Source organism: Theropithecus gelada, chromosome 2 (assembly GCF_003255815.1).
Source record: "Theropithecus gelada isolate Dixy chromosome 2, Tgel_1.0, whole genome shotgun sequence".
NCBI classification, from domain to species: domain Eukaryota; kingdom Metazoa; phylum Chordata; class Mammalia; order Primates; family Cercopithecidae; genus Theropithecus; species Theropithecus gelada.
Window position 1 is genome coordinate 111,360,571 of NC_037669.1, and position 20,417 is coordinate 111,380,987.

General features: G+C 40.6%; 1 protein-coding gene across 4 annotated transcripts; it reads right to left on the bottom strand.

The window, feature by feature from the left end:
- Positions 1–7,775: 7,775 nt before the first annotated feature.
- ZNF639 (zinc finger protein 639) lies at positions 7,776–19,763 on the bottom strand. Of its 4 annotated transcripts, none has more exons than XM_025377919.1 (6): positions 19,424–19,763; positions 15,238–15,309; positions 14,520–14,588; positions 13,134–13,244; positions 9,686–9,820; positions 7,776–9,541 (listed from the first exon to the last, which is right to left on the bottom strand). In XM_025377919.1, exons 3-6 carry the CDS (start codon positions 14,575–14,577, stop codon positions 8,388–8,390), a joined length of 1,458 nt encoding a protein of 485 aa, XP_025233704.1. In that variant the 5' UTR covers positions 14,578–14,588; positions 15,238–15,309; positions 19,424–19,763; the 3' UTR covers positions 7,776–8,387. The 4 variants fall into 4 exon arrangements, with proteins under 4 accessions (XP_025233704.1, XP_025233706.1, XP_025233707.1 ...); XM_025377921.1 differs by lacking the exon at positions 19,424–19,763 and adding an exon at positions 17,318–17,453; XM_025377922.1 differs by lacking the exon at positions 19,424–19,763 and having other exon boundaries at positions 14,962–15,750.
- Between the last annotated feature and the right edge of the window lie 654 nt (positions 19,764–20,417).

A 20,417-nucleotide genomic window follows, 5' to 3' on the forward strand; every position in this document is an offset into this window, starting at 1 on the left:
CGTTTTAAGAAAGTTTACAAATTTGTATTGGGCTGTGGGTTGGACAAGCTTGTTTTAAGGAGTTGCAGAACCCATGGACTATTTAAGAAAAACTTAGTAACATTACATCTACTGTTTGTGATCATAGTCACACAATTTATAGCTACTGAACAGGGATTACAAATCAGAGTCATATGCTTTTGTCCTTTATTTTTTAATATGTTATTTTCTCTAAGTGTTTGGTATAACATTCCATGAAAAACACAGGGCACATTTTAACTTTAAAGAAAATTCTTTGAAGAGTGGTTGGGAGTTTGTCATGTTCATTCTACCTTAAAAAGCATTTGACTAATGATGTTAGAAGATCATTTTTCTCAAATATAAATAAGTTTAATCTGGAATTCTATATTCTCCAATTTCAGTCATTCATGTATCATCTACCCAATGTTTTCCATATCCATGTATGACTATTATTTACTTCATATTTTTCAGCAATTTGTTTTTCTTACAAAGTTGATTTTTTCCTAAATTAGCCGGGCGTGGTGGTGGGCACCTGTAGTCCCAGCTACTCAGGAGGCTGAGGCAGGAGAATGGCATGAACCTGGGAGGCAGAGCTTGCAGTGAGCTGAGATCGCACCACTGCACTCCAGCCTCGAGGACAGAGTGAGACTGTCTCAAAAAAAAAAAAAAAAAAAAAAAAAAAAAAAAAAAAATTTTTTCCTAAGTAAAAATATTCATGAATCAAATATTCATGAATCAATATTCATGTTGTGCCAATGAAATTTTATACCACACAATTTACAACCATGAAAATAAAAACTACATACCATATACAATTATTATTATTTTATTATTATTATTATTATTATTATTAGAGACAGGATCTCACTCTGTCTGCCCAGGCTGAAGTGCAGTGGCACGATCAATAATAGCTCACTGCCGCCTTGAACTCCTGAGCTCAAGCAATCCTCTCACCTCAGCCTCCCAAGTAGGTGGGACTACAGGCACACACCACCATGCCTGGCTAATTTTATTTTAAATTTTTGTATAGTTGGGATCTCACTATGTTGCCCAGTCTGGCCTCAGGCGATCCTCCTGCCTTGGCCTCCCAAAGAGCTGGGATTATAGGAGTGAGCCCCCACACCCAGACACAATTATTTTTATATGTTTTTCACTTTATGAGTCTAGACTGTATCTCTAAGGTTCATCACAGATCTAACATTGTGTCATTCTAGGTTCGGTCCTTCTACTTCAGCATCTTAGTTGCTCACTAACAATGGATGAATGCTATAAGGAATTTAACCAGAATATTGTAACTATAAAGAAGTTATTAAGATGTGTGCCATAATGTTCTGCTTAAAATCTAAAATAGACACATTCAAAATTTACAAATTCAGCACAAACTGATGCCAGGCAGGTATATATAAAATATCTGCAGGGTATACAAGCAAGTGATGTGGGTATGGCATGAAGGGAGTAACTTATTTTAAGAGTTTGGAGAACAGATGGAAGGAAGAATCAAAACAAATCTACTCTATCTTAGTCAATATAGGCTACTATAACAATGTACCATAGACTGAGTGGCTTATAAACAACAGAAATTTCTCACAGTTCTGGAGGCTGGAAGTCTGAGATCAAGGTGCTAGTATGGTTAGGTTCTGGTGAGGCTCTCTAACCAGATTGCAGACTGACTTCTCATTGTATCCTCACATGGAAAAAGGGTGAGCGCTCTCTGGGGTCCCTTTTATAAGGGCACTAATCCCATTCGTGAGGGCTCCACTTTCATGACCTAATCATATACCAAAGGCCCCATCTTCTAATACCATCACACTGGCGATTAGGATTTGAACATATGAATTTTGAGGGGGACACGTTTAGTTCATGGCAACTTACCTTGTTAGTTGGGAAAACTTTAATCTTTTGAAACTTTCTGAAAACCCAAATAAGATGAGTTGTAAAGATAACAGTAATCAGCCATAGAATATAATTTCAGAAATATGTATTTAAAAAAAGATGAATAAGGCCGGGAGTGGTGGCTCATGACTGTAATCCCAGCACTTTGGGAGGCTGAGGCAGGTGGATTGCTTGAGCCCAGGAGTTTGAGATCTGCCTGGGCCTCTCTTATAAAAGAAAAAGAAAAACAGAAAAAGACAAATAATGCCATTGTGGACATAACCACAAATGAACAGGGTAGGCAGGAAACATGGGAATTCTGTATGCTCAAATTTTAGCCAACCAAAATCCAGAATAGCACGGTGAATAGCTTTAAAAAGAAACAAAAAATTACCCACCAGAAATTACATTTGCTGAATATGATTCCAATTCTGATTTCAGCTTTACTTTGAAAAGTAAAGGCGAAAATATCAGTAATTCAACTGCAGGATTTTTCAGTAGTGGATACACTCTCCGGACAAGATATTAAAAACTAGAAAATTTTGAGTTTTCATTCAAAATATGTACTATTCATTACATTTTTGGAATGTCATTCATTCAGCTCAATATTTCTAGCAAGGGGAAAAAAGATGTCAGGTTAGATTCATTTGCCTATTTAAAAACAACAAAGAACACACTTTTAAATGTTCTGTTAATTTCTTTTAAAACTCTCTAATCACCCTTCATAAAGTATGGGAATAAGATTAGTAGATACTACAATATTCTTTTCCAGCAATGTAAGAAAATTTCTTTTTGGAATGAATAAATTACTCTTCACAAATTTATTTTGGGTTCAGATAGCTACCACTTTAGCACCAAAGTTACTAAAGAGAATTAACTTAATAAGGAATTGGTGGTGACTGATGCTTTAGTATGGAAATTCATTATCCAGAAAATTATTTTTCAAATCACTAGTACAAAGTAAATTCCTAACAACTCTAATAGTCTTAAAATCTTAGTTTTTAAACTTACAAATTGGACATATAACTTTATATAAACAGGTAAACTATATGTGAAAACTTTTAGCTTTGCGAATTTGTTTTAAACCATGAATGTACACCATTTCTTAGATGTGAATGTTGTCTTAAAAGATTAATTTATGGAAAGCCAAATTAACATAAGGAATATATGTAATCCCATAAACTCAGTGCCATAATAAAAATTCTCTTCTGACACTCTATCTTTAGTCAACAGTACTGAGGTTAAAAGTTATAGGCAAGGGAATATATATCCCAAAATTTGTTTTATTTATTGGGATGAAACTGTTAATTGTATGATATACCTGACTAACACAATTGGCTTCTCCACTGGGTTTAACAGGTGATCTTAAGTATTTATTTTCACTTAAATTCCTTTTTTTTTTTTCGGAGACGGAGTCTTGCTCTGTCACCCAGGCTGGAGTGCAGTGGTGCAATCTCGGCTCACTTCAACCTCTGCCTCGGGGTTCAAGCAATTCTCTGCCTCAGCCTCCCGAGTAGCTGGGATTACAGGTGCCCACCACCACGCCCAGCTAATTTTTGTAGTTTTAGTAGAGACAGGGGTTCACCATCTTGGCCAGGCTGGTCTTGAACTCCTGACCTCATGATCCACCCACCTTGGACTCCTAAAGTGCTGAGATTACAGGCGTGAGCCATCGTGTGCATCCAACCTCACTTAAATTCTTAATGAATATTGATATTTTGGTAAGCCAATCTACTTCCCAAGAAGATTGTGGCCATTTGATTTTTTTTAGCTCTTTCAAATTTATATAACATATGTTTTTGTTTTTTTCTTTTGAGACAGAGTTTCACTCTTGTCACCCATACAATGGCACGATCTTGGCTCACTGCAAACTCTGCCTCCCGGGTTCAAGCAATTCTCCTGTCTCAGCCTCCCAAGTAGCTGGCATTACAGGTGCTAACCACCACACCTGGCGAACAACCCACTAGATCTGTATAAGTCTATCCTGTAGTCCTTTCGGCCATTTGATAGAAATTGAACAGGGAGTCAGAAACTGGGAATCAGAGTTTCCAAGTTCTTGCTCACCCCATGACCTTGGAGAGATGTTTGTCCTTTTAAGAATCTGTTTCCTCATCTGGAAACAAAGTTAAATTTTGTTGTCGTTGTTTTTTTAGTAGAGTACGGGTTTCACCATGTTGGCCAGGCTGGTCTCGAACTACTGACCTCAGGTGATCCGTCCGCCTCGACCTCCCAAGGTGCTGAGATTACAGGCATGAGCCATCGCACCCAGCCAACACATGGTCTTTTTAGGCATCAAAATTCCATTAAAAAATTAACACAGCAGCTTGGAAAATATACTAAGTCTCTTGTAAAAGGTAGTAAGACATACAAGAAAAGTGAAAAAGTGCCAGGATTAAGTAATTCAATGCTTTGTAAATCAGATTTAAGAATTTGGATTAGTGCTAGTCTATTAAAAAAAAAAAAGCCTGCAACAATTCAGCAAACAATGGATTAGAGAAACTATGAAATTGACAAACAATATGCAATTCAGAGAAATGTAAGAAAGGTGATTTAAAACAGTAAAACTGGCAAATTTACAAGCAGGAAGAGGCTTTTTAGTGAACAACCATTTTCAATTTCTGGAATACAGGGAAATGTTTTGGAATTTCAAAATAACTCATTGTAAGATGAAGATTTAAAACAGCAAGAAAAACAATAATGACCTGTCACTACTGTTCACTGCTGCCCAGAACCTTCTACTGAAGTGTTAATAAACATCATCAGTCATGTAATCTCAGACTTGAATTGTGGTGCAAGTCACAAGAATACAGTGAAAATGTCTGTCTCTGAAGTTAAAAACTACAACAACAAAAGTAGGAGTGTTAATTTTTTTAGGTAGGTTTGTTTTTCTGAAGTTCATTAAGTTAAAAGACTGGCTGGGCACGGTGGTTCACACCTGTAATCCCAGCACTTTGGGAGGCCGAGGTGGGTGGATCACAAGGTCAGGAGTTCAAGACCAGCCTGGCCAAGATGGTGAAACCCCATCTCTACTAAAAATACAAAAATTAGCTGGGTGTAGTGGTAGATGCCTGTAATCCCAGCTACTCGGGAGGCTGCGGCAGAATTGCTTAAACCTGGGAGGTGGAGGTTGCAGTGAGCCGAGATCACGTCACTGCATTCTCGCCTGGGTGACAGAGGGAGGCTCCATCTCAAAAAATAATAATAATAAATAAATAAAGACCAACTACTTCAAGCAATTTATGGTCAATCATTGATTTGAAAACGGCCAAGGCAAAAAGGTTTTGTGGGACAAACTGTCATTGGGATAGGTCCTTAAGCTGCAGATTCATCAAAAAGTACAAAATTATGCTGGACACGGTGGCTCACGCCTCTAATCCTAGCATTTTAGGAGATCCAGGTGGGCAGATCACAAGAGGTCAGGAGTTCAAGACGAGCCTGGTCAACATGGTGAAATCCCATGTCTACTAAAAACACAAAAATTAGCTGGGCGTGGTGGCACACGCCTGTAATCCTAGCTACTTGGGAGGCTAAGGCAGGAGAACTGCTTGAACCTGGGAGGTGGAGGTTGCTGTGAGCCAAGATCACGCCACTGCACTCCAGCCTGGGCGACAGAGCAAGACTCTGTCTCAAAAAAAAAATAAAGTACAAAATTTTATGGTTCTGAAACTTGGATTTATGTCTCTTTGAGTAGCTGCATTGCAATCTTTTCTTTTCTTCTCTTTTCTTTTTGAGATGGAGTCACCCAGGCTGGAGTACAGTGGCACGATCTTGGTTCACTGCAAGCTCTGCCTCCCAGGTTCACGCCATTCTCCTGCCTCAGCCTCCCAAGCAGCTGGGACTACAGGTACCCACCACCACGCCCGGCTAATTTTTTTGTATTTTTAGTAGAGATGGGGTTTCACTGTATTAGCCAGGGCGGTCTGGATCTCCTGACCTCGTGATCTAAAGTGCTGGGATTACAGGCATGAGCCACCACTCCCGGCCCACATTCTTTTCAATTACTAACACTTGATCAAAATGTAAAGCAGCAAATAGATTTTAAAAAAACAAACAAACCAAGACATTACTTAAGGTGTTTTTCTGAAAATCTAATTCCTGGAGCTAGATGTATAAAAAGCATAAAAACAAAATTATCAAGAACTAGGTTAATTGTTAGGTAGTCACAAAAAACATCCGAGGGACAAAGATTAGGTTTATGTAGCATAGTGTAATGGAACCATCACTAGACTGTAAACCAGATAACCTGGATCCCACTCCCATATGCCATAACTGGTTATATGTAATTGGCCTCATAGTGACCTACATTTCTATTTCTGCAAGAAACTTAGAAAACTAGAGGCTTTAGACCAGATGCTTTCTAAGGTTATCTTACAATTTAAACTGCTACACTTTTAAGTCTTATGAGAAACATTTGTATCAGCCCTAACAGGAATGTTATAATTAGATGGAATGTGAGTTGCTAGGAACAGGTATGCACATACAACAAAATAGTCGGGATAAAAATAATACCTTCTAAGAATACTTGCAGCCACCATTGTCAAAACAGACTAAATTCTTGAAGTAGGAAAACCATTGGTCACAAATTGATCTTCCACTTGTATCAATAAACCTAAAAAATAGTATTGTTAGCAGTGCTTGTTAAATTTGAGAGCAATGATACACATAATTCTGTCTTCTTTGTACTGTTTCAGACTCTGCTACTGAATTATGTTCTCTCCCAAATTCATATGTTGAAGTCTTAAACCTCAGCACCTTAGAATATGACGTTATTTGAAGATCAGTTCTTCAAGTTAAAAAGATGTTGGGAGGGGCCCTAATCCAATATGACTGGAGTCCTTATAAAAAGAGGAAATTTGGCCCAGCGCGGTGGCTCATGCCTGTAATCCCAGCACTTTGGAAGGCTGAGGCCGATGGATCACCTGAAGTCAGGAATTTGAAACCAGCCTGACCAATGCGGTGAAACCCCGTCTCTACTAAAAATACAAAATTAGCCCAGCTGGCGCCTGTAATCCCAGTTACTCGGGAAGCTGAGGCAGAAGAATCACTTGAACCCGGGAGGCGGAGGTTGCAATGAGCTGGGATTGCGCCACTGTACTCCAGCCTGGGTGACAAGAGTGAAATTCCATCTCAAAAAATTAAAAAAGAAAAAAAAAAAGGGGGGGAAATTTGGGGACAGACTCGCACACAGGGAGAACACCATGTTAACATGAGACTATCCATCTACAAGCCAAGGACAGACCTGAAACAGATCCTTCCCCTACAACCCTCAGAAGGAACCAACTCTGCCAGTAACTCCATTTTGAAAGTCTGGCCTCCACAACTGAGAGACCATAAATTTCTGCTAGGCAACTCAGTTCGTAGTAATTTGTTATGGCAGCCATGGGAACTAATATCGATGCTAATTTATCATTTTATTGACAAACAAATATTGTTAAGCTATACATTTTCATGCCAGCAACCCGTATCTCCCAGATCTTCCTAACTTTACATTAAATACTTCAGTGGGTTTTCTGTCAATAAACAATTTGACGTCAGAGATTTGGGCAAGAGTCGGCATAATGGCTCATGCCTATAATCCCAGTGATCTGGAAGGCCAAGGTGGGAGGACTGCTTGAGTCCAGGAGCTTGAGACTGGCCTGGGCAACATAGCGAGATCTCATCTCTATAAGAAATTTAAAAACAGCGGGCATGGTGCCACATGCCTGTAGTCCTAGCTATGCAGGAGGCTGAAGTGGGAGGATTGCTTGAGCCTGGGAGACTACTGCCTGGGAGCTGTGATCAACCACTGCACTCCATCCTAGACAACAGAACGAGACCGCCTCTAAGGAAAAAAATATTAAGTCTGTGCATGAATTTATGGTTCCTCAACAGAAAATGAAACATCAAGTTACGAATGAGTTATGATAGTTATTTATTATTGTGTAAGCCCTTATTAGTTCCTCCCTCATCCCATCTTAAAATATTCAACAATAGACGGGGGCTCAAAAAAATTTTTTTTAAAAAACAGACTGCCATGAAAACCAAATCTTTTCTTCCTGTAATAACAGTGGCTTCTTAGTGTTATTTCTTATTAATGAGAGTATCCGTGGACTTAATTGTATGTTGCATTTTAGTTCTAGTCGTGTAATAATTTAATGACTTCATACACAAAAAAACTAATATTGTCTTGAGTTTTAAAAAGAAAAAGTTACTAGCACCCACGGTTAAGGAAGAAAAACTGCAGCTCATTTCAATACATTTGTTTCTTTTCAATTCATGAAATCGAGCACATGCAAGAAACAGGATGACAGTCACCAGGAGTGGTTAAAACTACAAACTATCACGCAATTGAAAATACCACATTAAAGATATATTTATATACTGAAAATGGAGGAATGCCAATAAAATTTTATAATTTACAAAAGTTACCTGTTAAAGGCAAATTTCATAAGTTGTGTTTACAATCATCCATTTAATCATCTCCAAAAAAAGGCTGAATTTATTATTTTAAACTTTCTGTAAGTTAAAGAGAATAATCAAGTTGTCTCATGGACTGGAAGGTGACTTATTAATTCCCTTTCGTTTCCAAACCTCATCAAGCAGTCACTACATTTATGAGGTAAGTCAGCTGAGTGCTTGAAATCTAGATGAATTTTAAGATCTTCAATTTGTCCTGTTGAATATTCACAATATTGACATAAATAAATCCCTTCAGATAAATGTGAATTTAAATGCTTGCAATATTCTAGCATACTTGAAAAGCCTTTCCCACAGTCATCACAAACATGAGGAAAAATTTTAGTATGTTCAATAGCAACATGCCTGTTAACATTCGTATGAAGTCTACTCCGAAAACCACATACTTGACATACAAAGAAATTTTTACATTTGTCAAAGGTAATTTTGCTTAAGAGGCTATACTGTCCATGTTCTCCATTGTTATACTTATCACTTAACTCTATTAATTTACATGCATGCTCATTTACCACATGGCTATGCAAGTCTTCTGGATCATTAGTTTCATGTTCACAGAACTGACACAAGTACTGTTCATCACAGCTATGCTCCTGGAAATGTAGGTAGAGTTCACTGCTTGAGGAGAACTGTACATCACACTGTTCACACCAATAGAGGTGATCACTAAAATGGGTGTCTGCAATGTGCTGGCTGAGGTTCTCAAAAATTACTGTCTTATAATCACAGTATTTACAAATGTAGGGATCCTCTTCATGTAGTTTGGCATGTTCTATCAGAAGCATATTGGTAGAGAAACTTTCCTTGCACACTCGACACACATTTGAATCAGTACGTTTATGCTTCAGGATCATATGCTGCTTTAAGTCAGAAAAATATTTGCTGTTAAACTCACAAAGTTCACATTTATAGAGGCCACTGCTATTAGCTCTCAGTAAAGGCCATTTCTGCTGGGCAGTCACATTCAAAGCTTGGCTCTTGTCAAGAATTTTACAAAGTTTAGCTGGTGGTTCTTCATCAGTTTGGTCTTGGAGACTCTCAGAGGAATTGTTTTCTGTCTCTATATCATAATCCTCAGAAATCGCATGCACTTCTACAGCAATTGGAACATCTTCAGCAGTGTGAACTTCTATAGGACTCTCCTCTTGGGTTTGCTGGTTGACTGATTCAGGTGAGTCACACTCTTCATCACAAATTTCAGTATCAGCAGATTTTTCTGAAGAATAAAACAAACCTATTATATGACTATAACTAAATAAGATCTGTGAAATACAACTGGGCAAAAAGAAATTTATTGCATGCACTTTTTTAAAAATTCACCAATACAAAATGTATCAATGCTATTAATTAGTTCCCCAACCTGTAGAAAAGGCAGTGTGGTCTAGAATTCTAAGTACAGGACTGGGAACTAGGTAGTTCTGATTTCTGTTTCTGGCCTTGATTCCATCTGCAAATTTTGGCAAGTCATTTGATGTCTCGGTATCAGAATCATCATCTGTAAAAAGGAAGTTGGAAGAATACTTATTATTTATATAATCAAAGCATTAATTATAGAACGAAGCATCAATTTTTAAATACAATTTTGAATTCCAACAGGAACTAAGACTTGGATTTAGTCACAAAAAGAAAATTATCTATATACCTCAGACACAGAAAATCTGCTCAAACAAGCAAATGCTTTAGAAATGATGCCCCATTTGAACTAGGTTACACTTTTTGAAGTTTCTTAGGATTTTAAGTTTAAATTACTGAATTTCAGTAAGTCTTTATACCCGCAAGTCAGCGCCAGTGTTTCAAAGGTAGCACGGGGAAACTGAAATACAGGTTAATAGAGAAAATTGGGCTTCAATATTTTGCGAAGGAGCAAGTTTTGCTCTGTCTACCAAGGCTGGAGTACAGTGGCATGATTGTGCCTCACTCACTGAAGCCTCAAACTCTTGGGCTCAAGTGACCCTTCAGCCTCAGCCTCCTGAGTAGCTAGGACTACAGGCATGCACCACCAAGCCTGGGTAATTCTTGTTTTTTGAGATGGGGTCTTGCTATGTTGTCCAGCCTGGTCTTGAACTCCTGGCCTCAAGTGATCCTCCCACCTTGGCCTCCCAAAGACCTGGGATTATAGGCATGAGCCACCACACCCAGCCCATCCATCATGTTTTCTTAAAATAGACTTTATTTTTTACAATAGTTTTAGAATTACAGAAAAATCTGAGAGGATAGTATGGAGAGGTCCCATGTATCCCAGTTTCTCCACTACTGACATCTAACATTAGTATGGCACATTTGTTAAAATTAATGACCAATACTGATATCTTATTAATAAAGCCATCTAGATGTCCTTAGTTTTTAACCTAATATCCCTTTTCTGTTCCAGGATACCACATTCCATTAAGGTGCCATGTCTCTCTAGACTATTGTTGGCTATGGCAGTTTCTCACTCCTTGAGGAGTACTAATCAGGTATTCTGTAGGATGCCTTGCTAATGGAATTTGTTGCTTTCTTTTTTTTAAATGATTAGGCTGGAATTACGGGTTACTGGGAGATAGACCAGAGGTAAATTGCCATTTTCATCACTTCTTATTAAGGGTACATACTATCAATATGATTTATGGTTGTTGATGTTGATCTTGATCACCTGCCTAAGTATTTATCAGGTTTCAACACTGTAAAGTTGTCCTTTTTTTTTTTTTGAGATAGAGTTTTGCTCTTGTTGCCCAGGCTGGAGTGCAATGGCGTCATCTCAGGTCACCGCAACCTCCGCCTCCCAGGTTCAAGCAATTCTCCTGCCTCAGCCTCCCGAGCAGCTGGGATTACATGCATGCACCACCACGCCTGGCTAATTTTGTATTTTTAGTAGAGACGGGGTTTCTCCATGTTAAGGCTGGTCTCGAACTCCTGACCTCAGGTGATCCACCCACCTCAGCCTCCCAAAGTGCTGGGATTACAGGCGTAAGCCACCGCGCCTGGCCTAAAGTTGTGCTTTTATTTTCCATACTTTACCCTTTGTAAGAAGTCACTATGTGCAGTCCATGTTAAGGAGTACAGACTTACATTCCATCTCCTAAAGGGAGGAGTAGCTACATAAATAATCTGGAGTTTTATTGTTTTCTTGGCCTTTTGGTTAAGTCTAATAATTTGGAATTTTTCTGCACAGATTTGCCTCTTCTCCCCTATTTAATAATTTATAACAGCATGAATTCATGGATACTTTATACTCTGGGTTATAATTTTTTGTCCTCAAATAGGTTTCAGTTTTAGCTACTGGGAGCTCTTTGACTTGTGCTCCTTTAGCATGCCCCTGTCAAGTGCGTGTGTTTGGGTTTTTTTAAGTACTTTTCCTATTTTCCGGCACTACAAAATGCTCCAGGTTCATCTTGTATATTTCCTGCTCCAGACCTAGAATCAGCCATTTTTCCAAGGAGGCCTAGTTCTTTTCACTAAAGAATGGCATTAGAAACCAAGACCTGGGCACTCAATGTGCTCATGCTCACTGCTTCTGGGTGTCATTTCTTTTAGGCCCTCTCAGCTAACAGAGCAAAAAGTGTGTGTGTGTACAGTACCATATATATATACACACACACACATATCTACAAGCATTCTGTATGTAGCCATCTGAATCCATAGTAAGCTAAACATGAATTCATACTGATGTCTCCAACTCCACATGATTTTTGTAATTTGTATTTCTGTGCCTGTAACGGGAGCTCAAGGGAACTGGGACAATCTGGTTGCAGAAGAAGTTTAAGTGCAAGTTGTAAATTGTTATCGTTCACCAATGCTCTAGAACAGAGGAGCCAATAGAAGATCCAAGATTGAAAAATACCAAATCAACCTCTGTTCTTTTCTTCCACACTATGTGGTATAGCTGAGTAGAACTGTGTCTAACACTATTCTTAACCTTTCAAGATAAATACTCCCAACTCTGAGTCACGCCTGCTTTGCCACCAATTCCTAACCAACTAAAGTGGATTTAGGACTGAGAGCCGTGGCTCAGCACTCTGTGAGGCCAACATAGGAGGACTGCTTGACGCCAGGAGTTCAAGACCAGCCTGGGCAACACAGCAAGACCCTGTCTTTACAAAAAAATTTTAAAAATTAGCCAGGCATCGTTGTGCATGCCTGTAGTCCCAGCTACTCAAAAGGTTGAGTGGGAGGAATGCTTTAGTTCAAGAGGTCAAGAATGCAGTGAGCCATAATCCATGGAGTGAGACATGTCTGCATGGGTGACAGAATGAAGACTGTCTCCCCGCAACCCTACTCCCTTCAAAAAAATGGACTTACGAGAGTACACTTTTTTATTTATATATCAGAAATAATGTGAAAAGTTAAAATTATAGCCGGGCACAGTGGCTCACGCCTGTAATCCCAGCACTTTGGGAGTCTACGGCTGGCAGTTCATGAGGTCAGGAATTTGAGACCAGCCTGACCAACATGGTGAAACCCTGTTTCTACTAAAAATACAAAAATGAGCTGAGTGTGGTGGCGCGCTCCTGTAACCCCAGCTACTCAGGAGACTGAGGCAGGAGAATCGCTTGAACCCGGGAGGCAGAGGTTGCAGTGAGCCGAGATCACGCTGCTGCACTCCAGCCTGGGCGAGAAAGTGAGACTCCATCTCAAAAAAAAAAAAAAGGAAGAATTAAAATTACTTGCTTTCTTAAAAAAATACAACTTTGCTTTCTTACATTGTAACAAATTTCAAAGACTTGTCTGTTTTGAAATCATCAATCCACATTTTAGCCACATTTTCAAGTAAGGAATAAAAAATGTAAAAGCAGTTTAAAGAAACATATTTTCAAAAATATTAGATATACCTTTGTTGTCAAAATATTTTAAATCTGGCTGTCTCATAGAACAGACACTGTAACAATGATCAGAGAAAATTCCATTGAATCCATCTGCAATTCTGCTTATTCCAGAGGAATCTGAACATAAAACAAAATGAAAAATATTTCAAGCACAGTAAACATACACATTTAATGAGAAACTTCCCGTTATCTAACATACACAGATGTTCTTAATGTTACAGTATCTGTAATGAAAATACTATATATTTTCAACTTTTAAAGCTTTTATATTTCAGATCTGATACTGACATTGGACTTTGAAAGAACCACAAATTACATACTTTAAAACGTAACAACTTTGAAATACACAAGGATACATTTGTTTTATACTCAGAATCACACAAAATAAAAATATATGATAAACACTGTATTAACTGCACAAAACAGTGAAATAAACACCAGGAAGGTGTGCCATGTCATGCAGAGAAAGGTTATTACATAGGGGAAATGCTGAGGACCACTTAGGGCTTCTGAATATAGTCATTTCAAGTCTTGTATAAGAAGGGCCAGTAAGCAGTATACTAGGATTAATTTCTTCAGAAATGAAGAATGTGTAGGCTGGGTAGACTAATAGGTAAGACTGAGATGGTCCCAAGTAAATGTATACAAGGTGTATGAGAGACGGCCACAAAGACCCCTTATACTGCCAACACAGCAGAGCCAACCTCAATCAAAGGATCTAAAATTACACAGTCATCCAGCCTGGCCAGCATGGTGAAACTCCATCTCTACTTTAAAAATACAAAAAATTAGCTGGGTGCGGTGGTACACGCCTGTAATCCCAGCTATTTGGGAGGCTGAGGCAGGAGAATCATCACTTGAACCCAGGAGGCAGAGGTTGCAGTGAGCTGACATCATGCCACTGCACTCCAGCCTAGGCTATAGAGTGAGACAATGTCTAAAAAAAATAAATAAATAAAATTACACATTCAGAATGAATGAAAGTTTACATTTCCAAAAGTAATAGAGAGGATAAAGTCTTTTTTCCCCAATAATGTAAAATATTTTCTACAAAGGTTGTCATTACTGTGTCTTAAGCACAGCTTAGGAATCAGACATGCAAATCCCAATTATGCTATATAAGTAAATAACCTTGGCTATCTAATTTTAAGTACTTATAACCCATAGAGTTGTGAGGAATAAAATAATGTCTGTAAAGTTCTTATGTGTGCCTAGCACATGGCAGACAATAAGGAATATATATTCAGAGAACGTATTTAAACTGTTCTTTTACCTAAAAATTGACCCAGATACTTAAGTCTTATCTGATCACTCAGGAGAAAATGGATGAGAATATAATTTTGTGGGAATTAATCCATACCCAACTTCAAAATAAATTAATTACATGCTGACCTGAATAACGAGAAGGGTGTAGAGTCTTCCTTTTTCTTTTTTTAGGATACTCATTCATATCTTTTCAATCTAAAAAATGAAAAAAAAAATTAACAAATATGTTACAAATAACAACTGTTAATGCCATTATAAAAATTCTAACTGAAGAATTTACTGGCAATAACAAATATGTGAGCCACTTGAAAATCTATGGTATAACAAAAATGTTAAACAATGCCTCTGTTTGTATTTCAGATTGTTTTCCAATCAGGTTTCAAGGCAGAAACTGATTTCTGTTTTCTTTCTTACAGAGGTTAAAAAATTATTTTTCAAATGTTGATATAAATTGTGAGAACTGGATAATTACAATAAATCAAATGCTTAAGTCATTTTGTGTATATATAAAAAAAGAAACATTGTGCCTATGGCACCACATTAGGAGTTTTATAGGCACAATTCCTACCATTGGAAATATTTTCACGTAGTTTTCAAGCTAAAGGTGGAGACATTTCCTTTAAAAAAAAAATATCACCACAAATATGTACTGGCCTCCTGGCTTCCAGAAAAAAGTACTCATCACATAGATCAGAATATAAATAATTTTCAAGAAAAAAATCATTTTCCTATTTATGAGGTCACATTCAACGTTCCACTGAGAACACAACAGGTGCAGCAACCATTGTCCAATTAAATTCTCATTAACTTATAAAATTAATTAGTTTCAATACAGTCCACTTACTTGGTGTAATTCTTACTGCTGGAGTGAGGAAAAATGAATTATAATAAGTTTCTGTAGATGGTAAAAAAATGCCTGTAAGTAAAACATGAAAGAAGTTAGTAAGCAAAAAATATAGGTCATTTCTGGTACTGCATAATACAATGGTACCAGATCTTTAATCAACTGGAAAGTTATACAGAACTAATTAAGATACATTATTTTGAAAATAATGTACTACATACTAAAAACTATATATTGATAAATGTGATTATATGTAAATTTCCACATTTCTTTGAAATGATTCATTCTACAGTTTTTTTTTGAGACAGTCTCACAACTGACCTATAGTTAAATCTTTTGATACCAAAATAAAAATATGAATCTGTATTTATTCATCCACAAGGAAAGCAAGCATAATGAAAGCAAATCAAATTATAAACTTTTTTTTTGTTTTTGAGATGGAGTTTTGCTCGTCACCCAGGCTGGAGTGCAATGGTTCGAGCTCAGCTCACTGCAACCTCAGCCTCCTGGGTTCAAGCGATTCTCCTGCCTCAGTCTCCCAAGTAGCTGGGATTACAGGCGCGTGGCACCACACGGGGCTAATTTTCGTATATTTAGCAGAGATGGGGTTTCACCATGTTGGCCAGGCTGGTCTCAAACTCCTGACCTCAGGTGATCCGCCCACTTCGGCCTCCCAAAGTGCTGGGATTACAGGTGTGAGTCACCTTGCCTGGCCCAAATTATAAACTTTAAACTGTTACAGTCCTTACAAATTATTTATTTAAGAAATAAAAGTGGCTGGGCACGTTGGCTCACGCATATAATTCCAGCACTTTGGGAGGCCGAGGTGGGTGGATCACCCCAGGTCAAGAGATCAAGACCAACCTGGCCAACATGGTGAAATCCTGTCTCTGCTAAAAATACAAAAATCAGCTGGGTGTGATGGTGCACACCTGCAATCCTAGTTACTCAAGAGGCTAAGGCAGGAGAATCGCTTGAACCCGGGAGGTGGAGGGCTGCAGTGAGCTGACATCACGCCACTGTACTCCAGCCTGGGTAACAGAGCAAGACTCCCTCTCAGAAACAAAAAAACAAAACAAAACAAAAAAAAAGAAAGTAAAAGTGATAATAATTTACTGACCACCAATTATGTACCAGGCTGTGAACATACTTTATCTCATTTAATCCTATGTAATCGTATGAGATGCACATTTCACATCACCCTCTCAAAATCATTTACTTCCTGCTATTGATGAGGAAACTGAGGCACAGCAAAGTCAAAGCTAGACACTCAGTAAATGCTGGGGTTGGGATTTGAATAAAGGTTTACTCAATTTTATTTATCAATCTATTTATTTATTTGACAGAGTCTTGCTCTGTCACCCAGGCTGGAGTGCAGTGATGCGATCTTGGCTCACTGCAACCTCTGCCTCCCCAGCTCAAGTGATTCTCCTGCTTCAGCCTCCTGAGTGGCTGGGATTACAAGCGCCCGCCAGCACACCCAGCTAATTTTTGTATTTTTAGTGGAGACGGGGGTTCACCATGTTAGCCAGGCTGGTCTTGAACTCCTGACCTCAAGTGATCTGCCCACCTCGGCCTCCCAAAGTGCTGGGATTACAGGAATGAGCCACCGTGCCGCCTATAATGCTCTTAACATCAAGGTGATACACATGACAAGTGCTCTAGTTGAGGTGCACATACCATTTTTGCTGCTTCGCTAAGTTCTGGGTATAGCAGCACTAAACTGATAACAATACAGCAAGGAATAGTGCTTTTTCAGTTTATTAAGATAGTGCTTTTTCAGTTTATTAAGCATTTTCCTAATCTTTATTCTACTTCATCTTCAAAATGGTCCTGTGAGGTACATGGAGGAGTTACTAACAAACCCATTTACATTTTTACTGATATGGAAACAGCCTTAGTGAAAGTTAAGTCAACTAATAAGTGGGAGAACCAGAGATGAAATGCATGTACATCTTGCTTCCAGTTCTTAGCTACCAGGTAGCTAAGAAGGGAGAAGGGAGAAGGGAAAGGGAATAGCCTAGAGAAACCGATAACCATGAAATGTACAGAAATGATACCAATATTTAAAATGCCTCACCTCGCCAGGCACGGTGGCTCACACCTGTAATCCCAGCACTTTGGGAGGCCGAGTTGGGCAGATCACCTGAGGTCGGGAGTTCAAGACTAGCATGACCAACATGGAGAAACCCCCTCTCGATTGAAAATACAAAATTAGCCGGGCATGGTGGCGCATGCCTGTAATCCCAGCTACTTGGGAGACCGAGGCATGAGCATCGCTTGAACCCGGAAGGCGGAGGTGGTGGTGAGCCTAGATCACATCATTGTCCTCCAGCCTGGGCAACAAGAGCGAAATTCCATCTCAAAAAAACAACAACAACAACAACAAAAAAAACAAAACCAAAAAAAACCCAAAATGCCTCACCTAGCAATGTAAACAATTGTTCCTTGAGTAACCATCTCAATTCACTGCACTCAAAATTTAAAAAAAGAGCTATTACTATCTTTATGTAATAAACTAAAATTTCAAGACTTATTAATACCTCTTTTGTACACTTCCAGGATTCATATAGCCCAAAGCTTCACACTTCACGTTCTAAATACTCTAAAAGTATCAGGGAGAACACTGAAAACCGTCAGACGAACATGTTAAGTAGTCTCTTGTTATTTCAGAATGTATCTCAAGTTCTTTAGAACTTGAAGAATAAAAGTAAGAAAAGAAAACCAAGGGTGGTATTAAAATTAACGTTGCAAGCTGGCCTGGATTCAGGCTGTTAGTTGAGAGGAGTAGGCACACGGATCAGGAAGGGTTTGACTCCTACTTAGGGCGGAACAATATCCAAATGTACATCGGACTTCCTTTCAGCACGATGGTGAGATGCCTATTCAAGATCAAAAATGCTAACCATCCTTCATTTTAGCAAACATTTTTATGTGCCTTTTGTGTGCATAACAGCCTTGAAAAAACTTAGCTTTTTACTCAAGGACATCAGAAACATTTGCCCACTAGTCTTCTTAGCAGGAAGATTCTGAATCACAAGCAACTTATCACACAGTTCCCCCCTACCCCCGAAATACAAACGACATATGTAACACGTGTCACTGCAGGAAAATCAGAAAAATGTTTTAAAAACTTTATATCACCTAGAAACCAACATCTTTCCACCTGTCATTTTTTTCAACCAACAAGAATGTCTATGCACAAAATACAATACATACAACAGGTAGTCAGCAATTATCAAACAGATAAACATTTTAAAAGGCTTTTCATGCAATGTGTAGTCTTTCTTCCTAATTGGTATAAGATGTCTTTACAGTAAATAACTCCATTTTTAACGAGTTTAAAAAGAGTTAAGCTTTCTTTTTCGTTCTCATTAAAATAAGTATACGCTTTAAATTGTAAAGAATGGAAACAAAACATGTTGCAGGAAAGCCTGAACTAGAATCCACTACACGTCCAACGTGGAGGCAGTCTTTACTGCAATACCACACGGTCACTCAATACTTGATTCGCTATTTTTCAGTCCGGCATAAATCTTTCTCTTTGCAAAAAAAAAAAAAAGTATAAACTGCTTCAAATTACTCGTTTCCCTAGGCAGTACTTAAAAACAAAACCAAAAAAGGGTTTCTAAGCACTGTAATGAGTGGAGCGACTCTCGGCTGGAGGCTTTGGGCGCCAGCATCGACGCCTGCTCTCCGCGGCTACAACTCTTTGCGCGAGCCCGGGGATTCGCTGCCGGAGGTCACGAAGCCGCCGGGCAGGGCCGCAGCGCCAGTGAGGACCGAGGGGCGTACCGAGCCCGGACGCAGCCAGACAAATGCCAGTCGGAAGCGCACGGCAGGAGTCCCCGGGACTTAGCTGCCTCCACCCCGGCGCCACGCACCAGCCTCGCCCGGGCCCAGAAGTCGGCGCCGAGGAGACTCCCAAGCCCCGACCCCAAAGGTTCCGTAAAGACAACGGCAGTAGGGGGCCGAGGCGAGCCCGGCCAAGCCGTCCTGCGCAGGGGGTGGAACTGCCACCGGGATGGGGGAGGGGAACGCCATCCCGCCATATAACGAAGGCAGAGTTTCCGTGTAAAGGGAGCTCCAGTCTCTCCCGCCCTCTCCCGTTGGAAGATGCGCCCGCACGCCCGCGTCCCCTGGAGCAGTCCAGCGCCCGGCCCACCCGCTCCTCCCTCATACTCACCAGTCAAGTCTCCCCGGGCCCGCCCGGCCGGCCCACGCGCAGCTCTGAAGCGGTGGCTGCCGAGGTGCCGGAGCGCGGGCGGAGGGGCCGCGCGGTCCTTCCCGCGGACGCACGGTGGCGGGCAGCGCTGCTCCGGCCCTAGCGCTCCCCCGGCCCTAGCGCTCCCGGACGCTGTGTTGGGCCCACCCCTCTCCCTCCCCGCGCGCTCCACGCCCTGCGCGCCGGGTCCCCGGCGTAGGCTCGGCGACCGCACTGCCTTGGCCGCCTCGGTCCGCGCCTGCGCCGCGCACCTCAGGGGCCCGCCGAGAGGGCGGGGAGGTGACGAGGTGAGGTGGGGGCAGGGAGCGGGCTGCGCCAACGCACCGCACACGCGGCCTGGGAGGGACCACCGACCCGCAGCCCCGGGGAACGCCCAGCGGCCCGCGCCCCCTGCCGGAGGCCTTGCGCCGCCGCAGTCTCCTTCTGGGCGGGGAAGAGCCCCTCCCGAGCCCCGAGGGTGAGCCCACTCTCTAGGATTGCTCCACGCCAGGCGGCCAGCGAATTTACCCCCGCCCGCCTCCAGCGCCCCCTCGAGCCCTGGGGAAGTGGGAGAAACGTGGCGCGCAGCGGCAACTTTCCCCGCACTGCTCCTCAAGGGAAAGGACGCGAATGGTCTTGCCCAGGTTAGGCAAAGCAGATGGCATTTCACATCCCAAAGTGTGCCAGCAGCCTGTTGGGGACAAAAAGGCCGAGGACCGCGTCACGGTTTACTGAGGCCACACCAGAGAACCACCCAGGGCTGGGATGCTGCCCTCAGGGCAAGAGGGTGAAACCTGAAGACTGCGAGTCGGTGTTGGGTTTCACCCGATTCCTTGGCTCGAGAAATAGTGGAATGAATGAGGAGTTAAGGGGGACTGGACTCGACGATTTAAGTCCTTTCTCGACTTTGACTTGCTTTGAGCAGCTGTGGAAATGATTAAATTACGCGAGCATAAATAAATTTGTGAACATGGTT

Coding starts and splice junctions, on each gene's coding strand:
- ZNF639 (XM_025377919.1), bottom strand. CDS start 14,577: ATGAATGAGTATCCTAAAAAAAGAAAAAGGAAGACTCTACACCCTTCT. Junction 13,245..14,519: donor ACACCCTTCTCGTTATTCAG/GTCAGCATGTAA, acceptor TTTTATGTTCAG/ATTCCTCTGGAATAAGCAGA. Junction 9,542..9,685: donor CCACACTGCCTTTTCTACAG/GTTGGGGAACTA, acceptor TTTATTCTTCAG/AAAAATCTGCTGATACTGAA.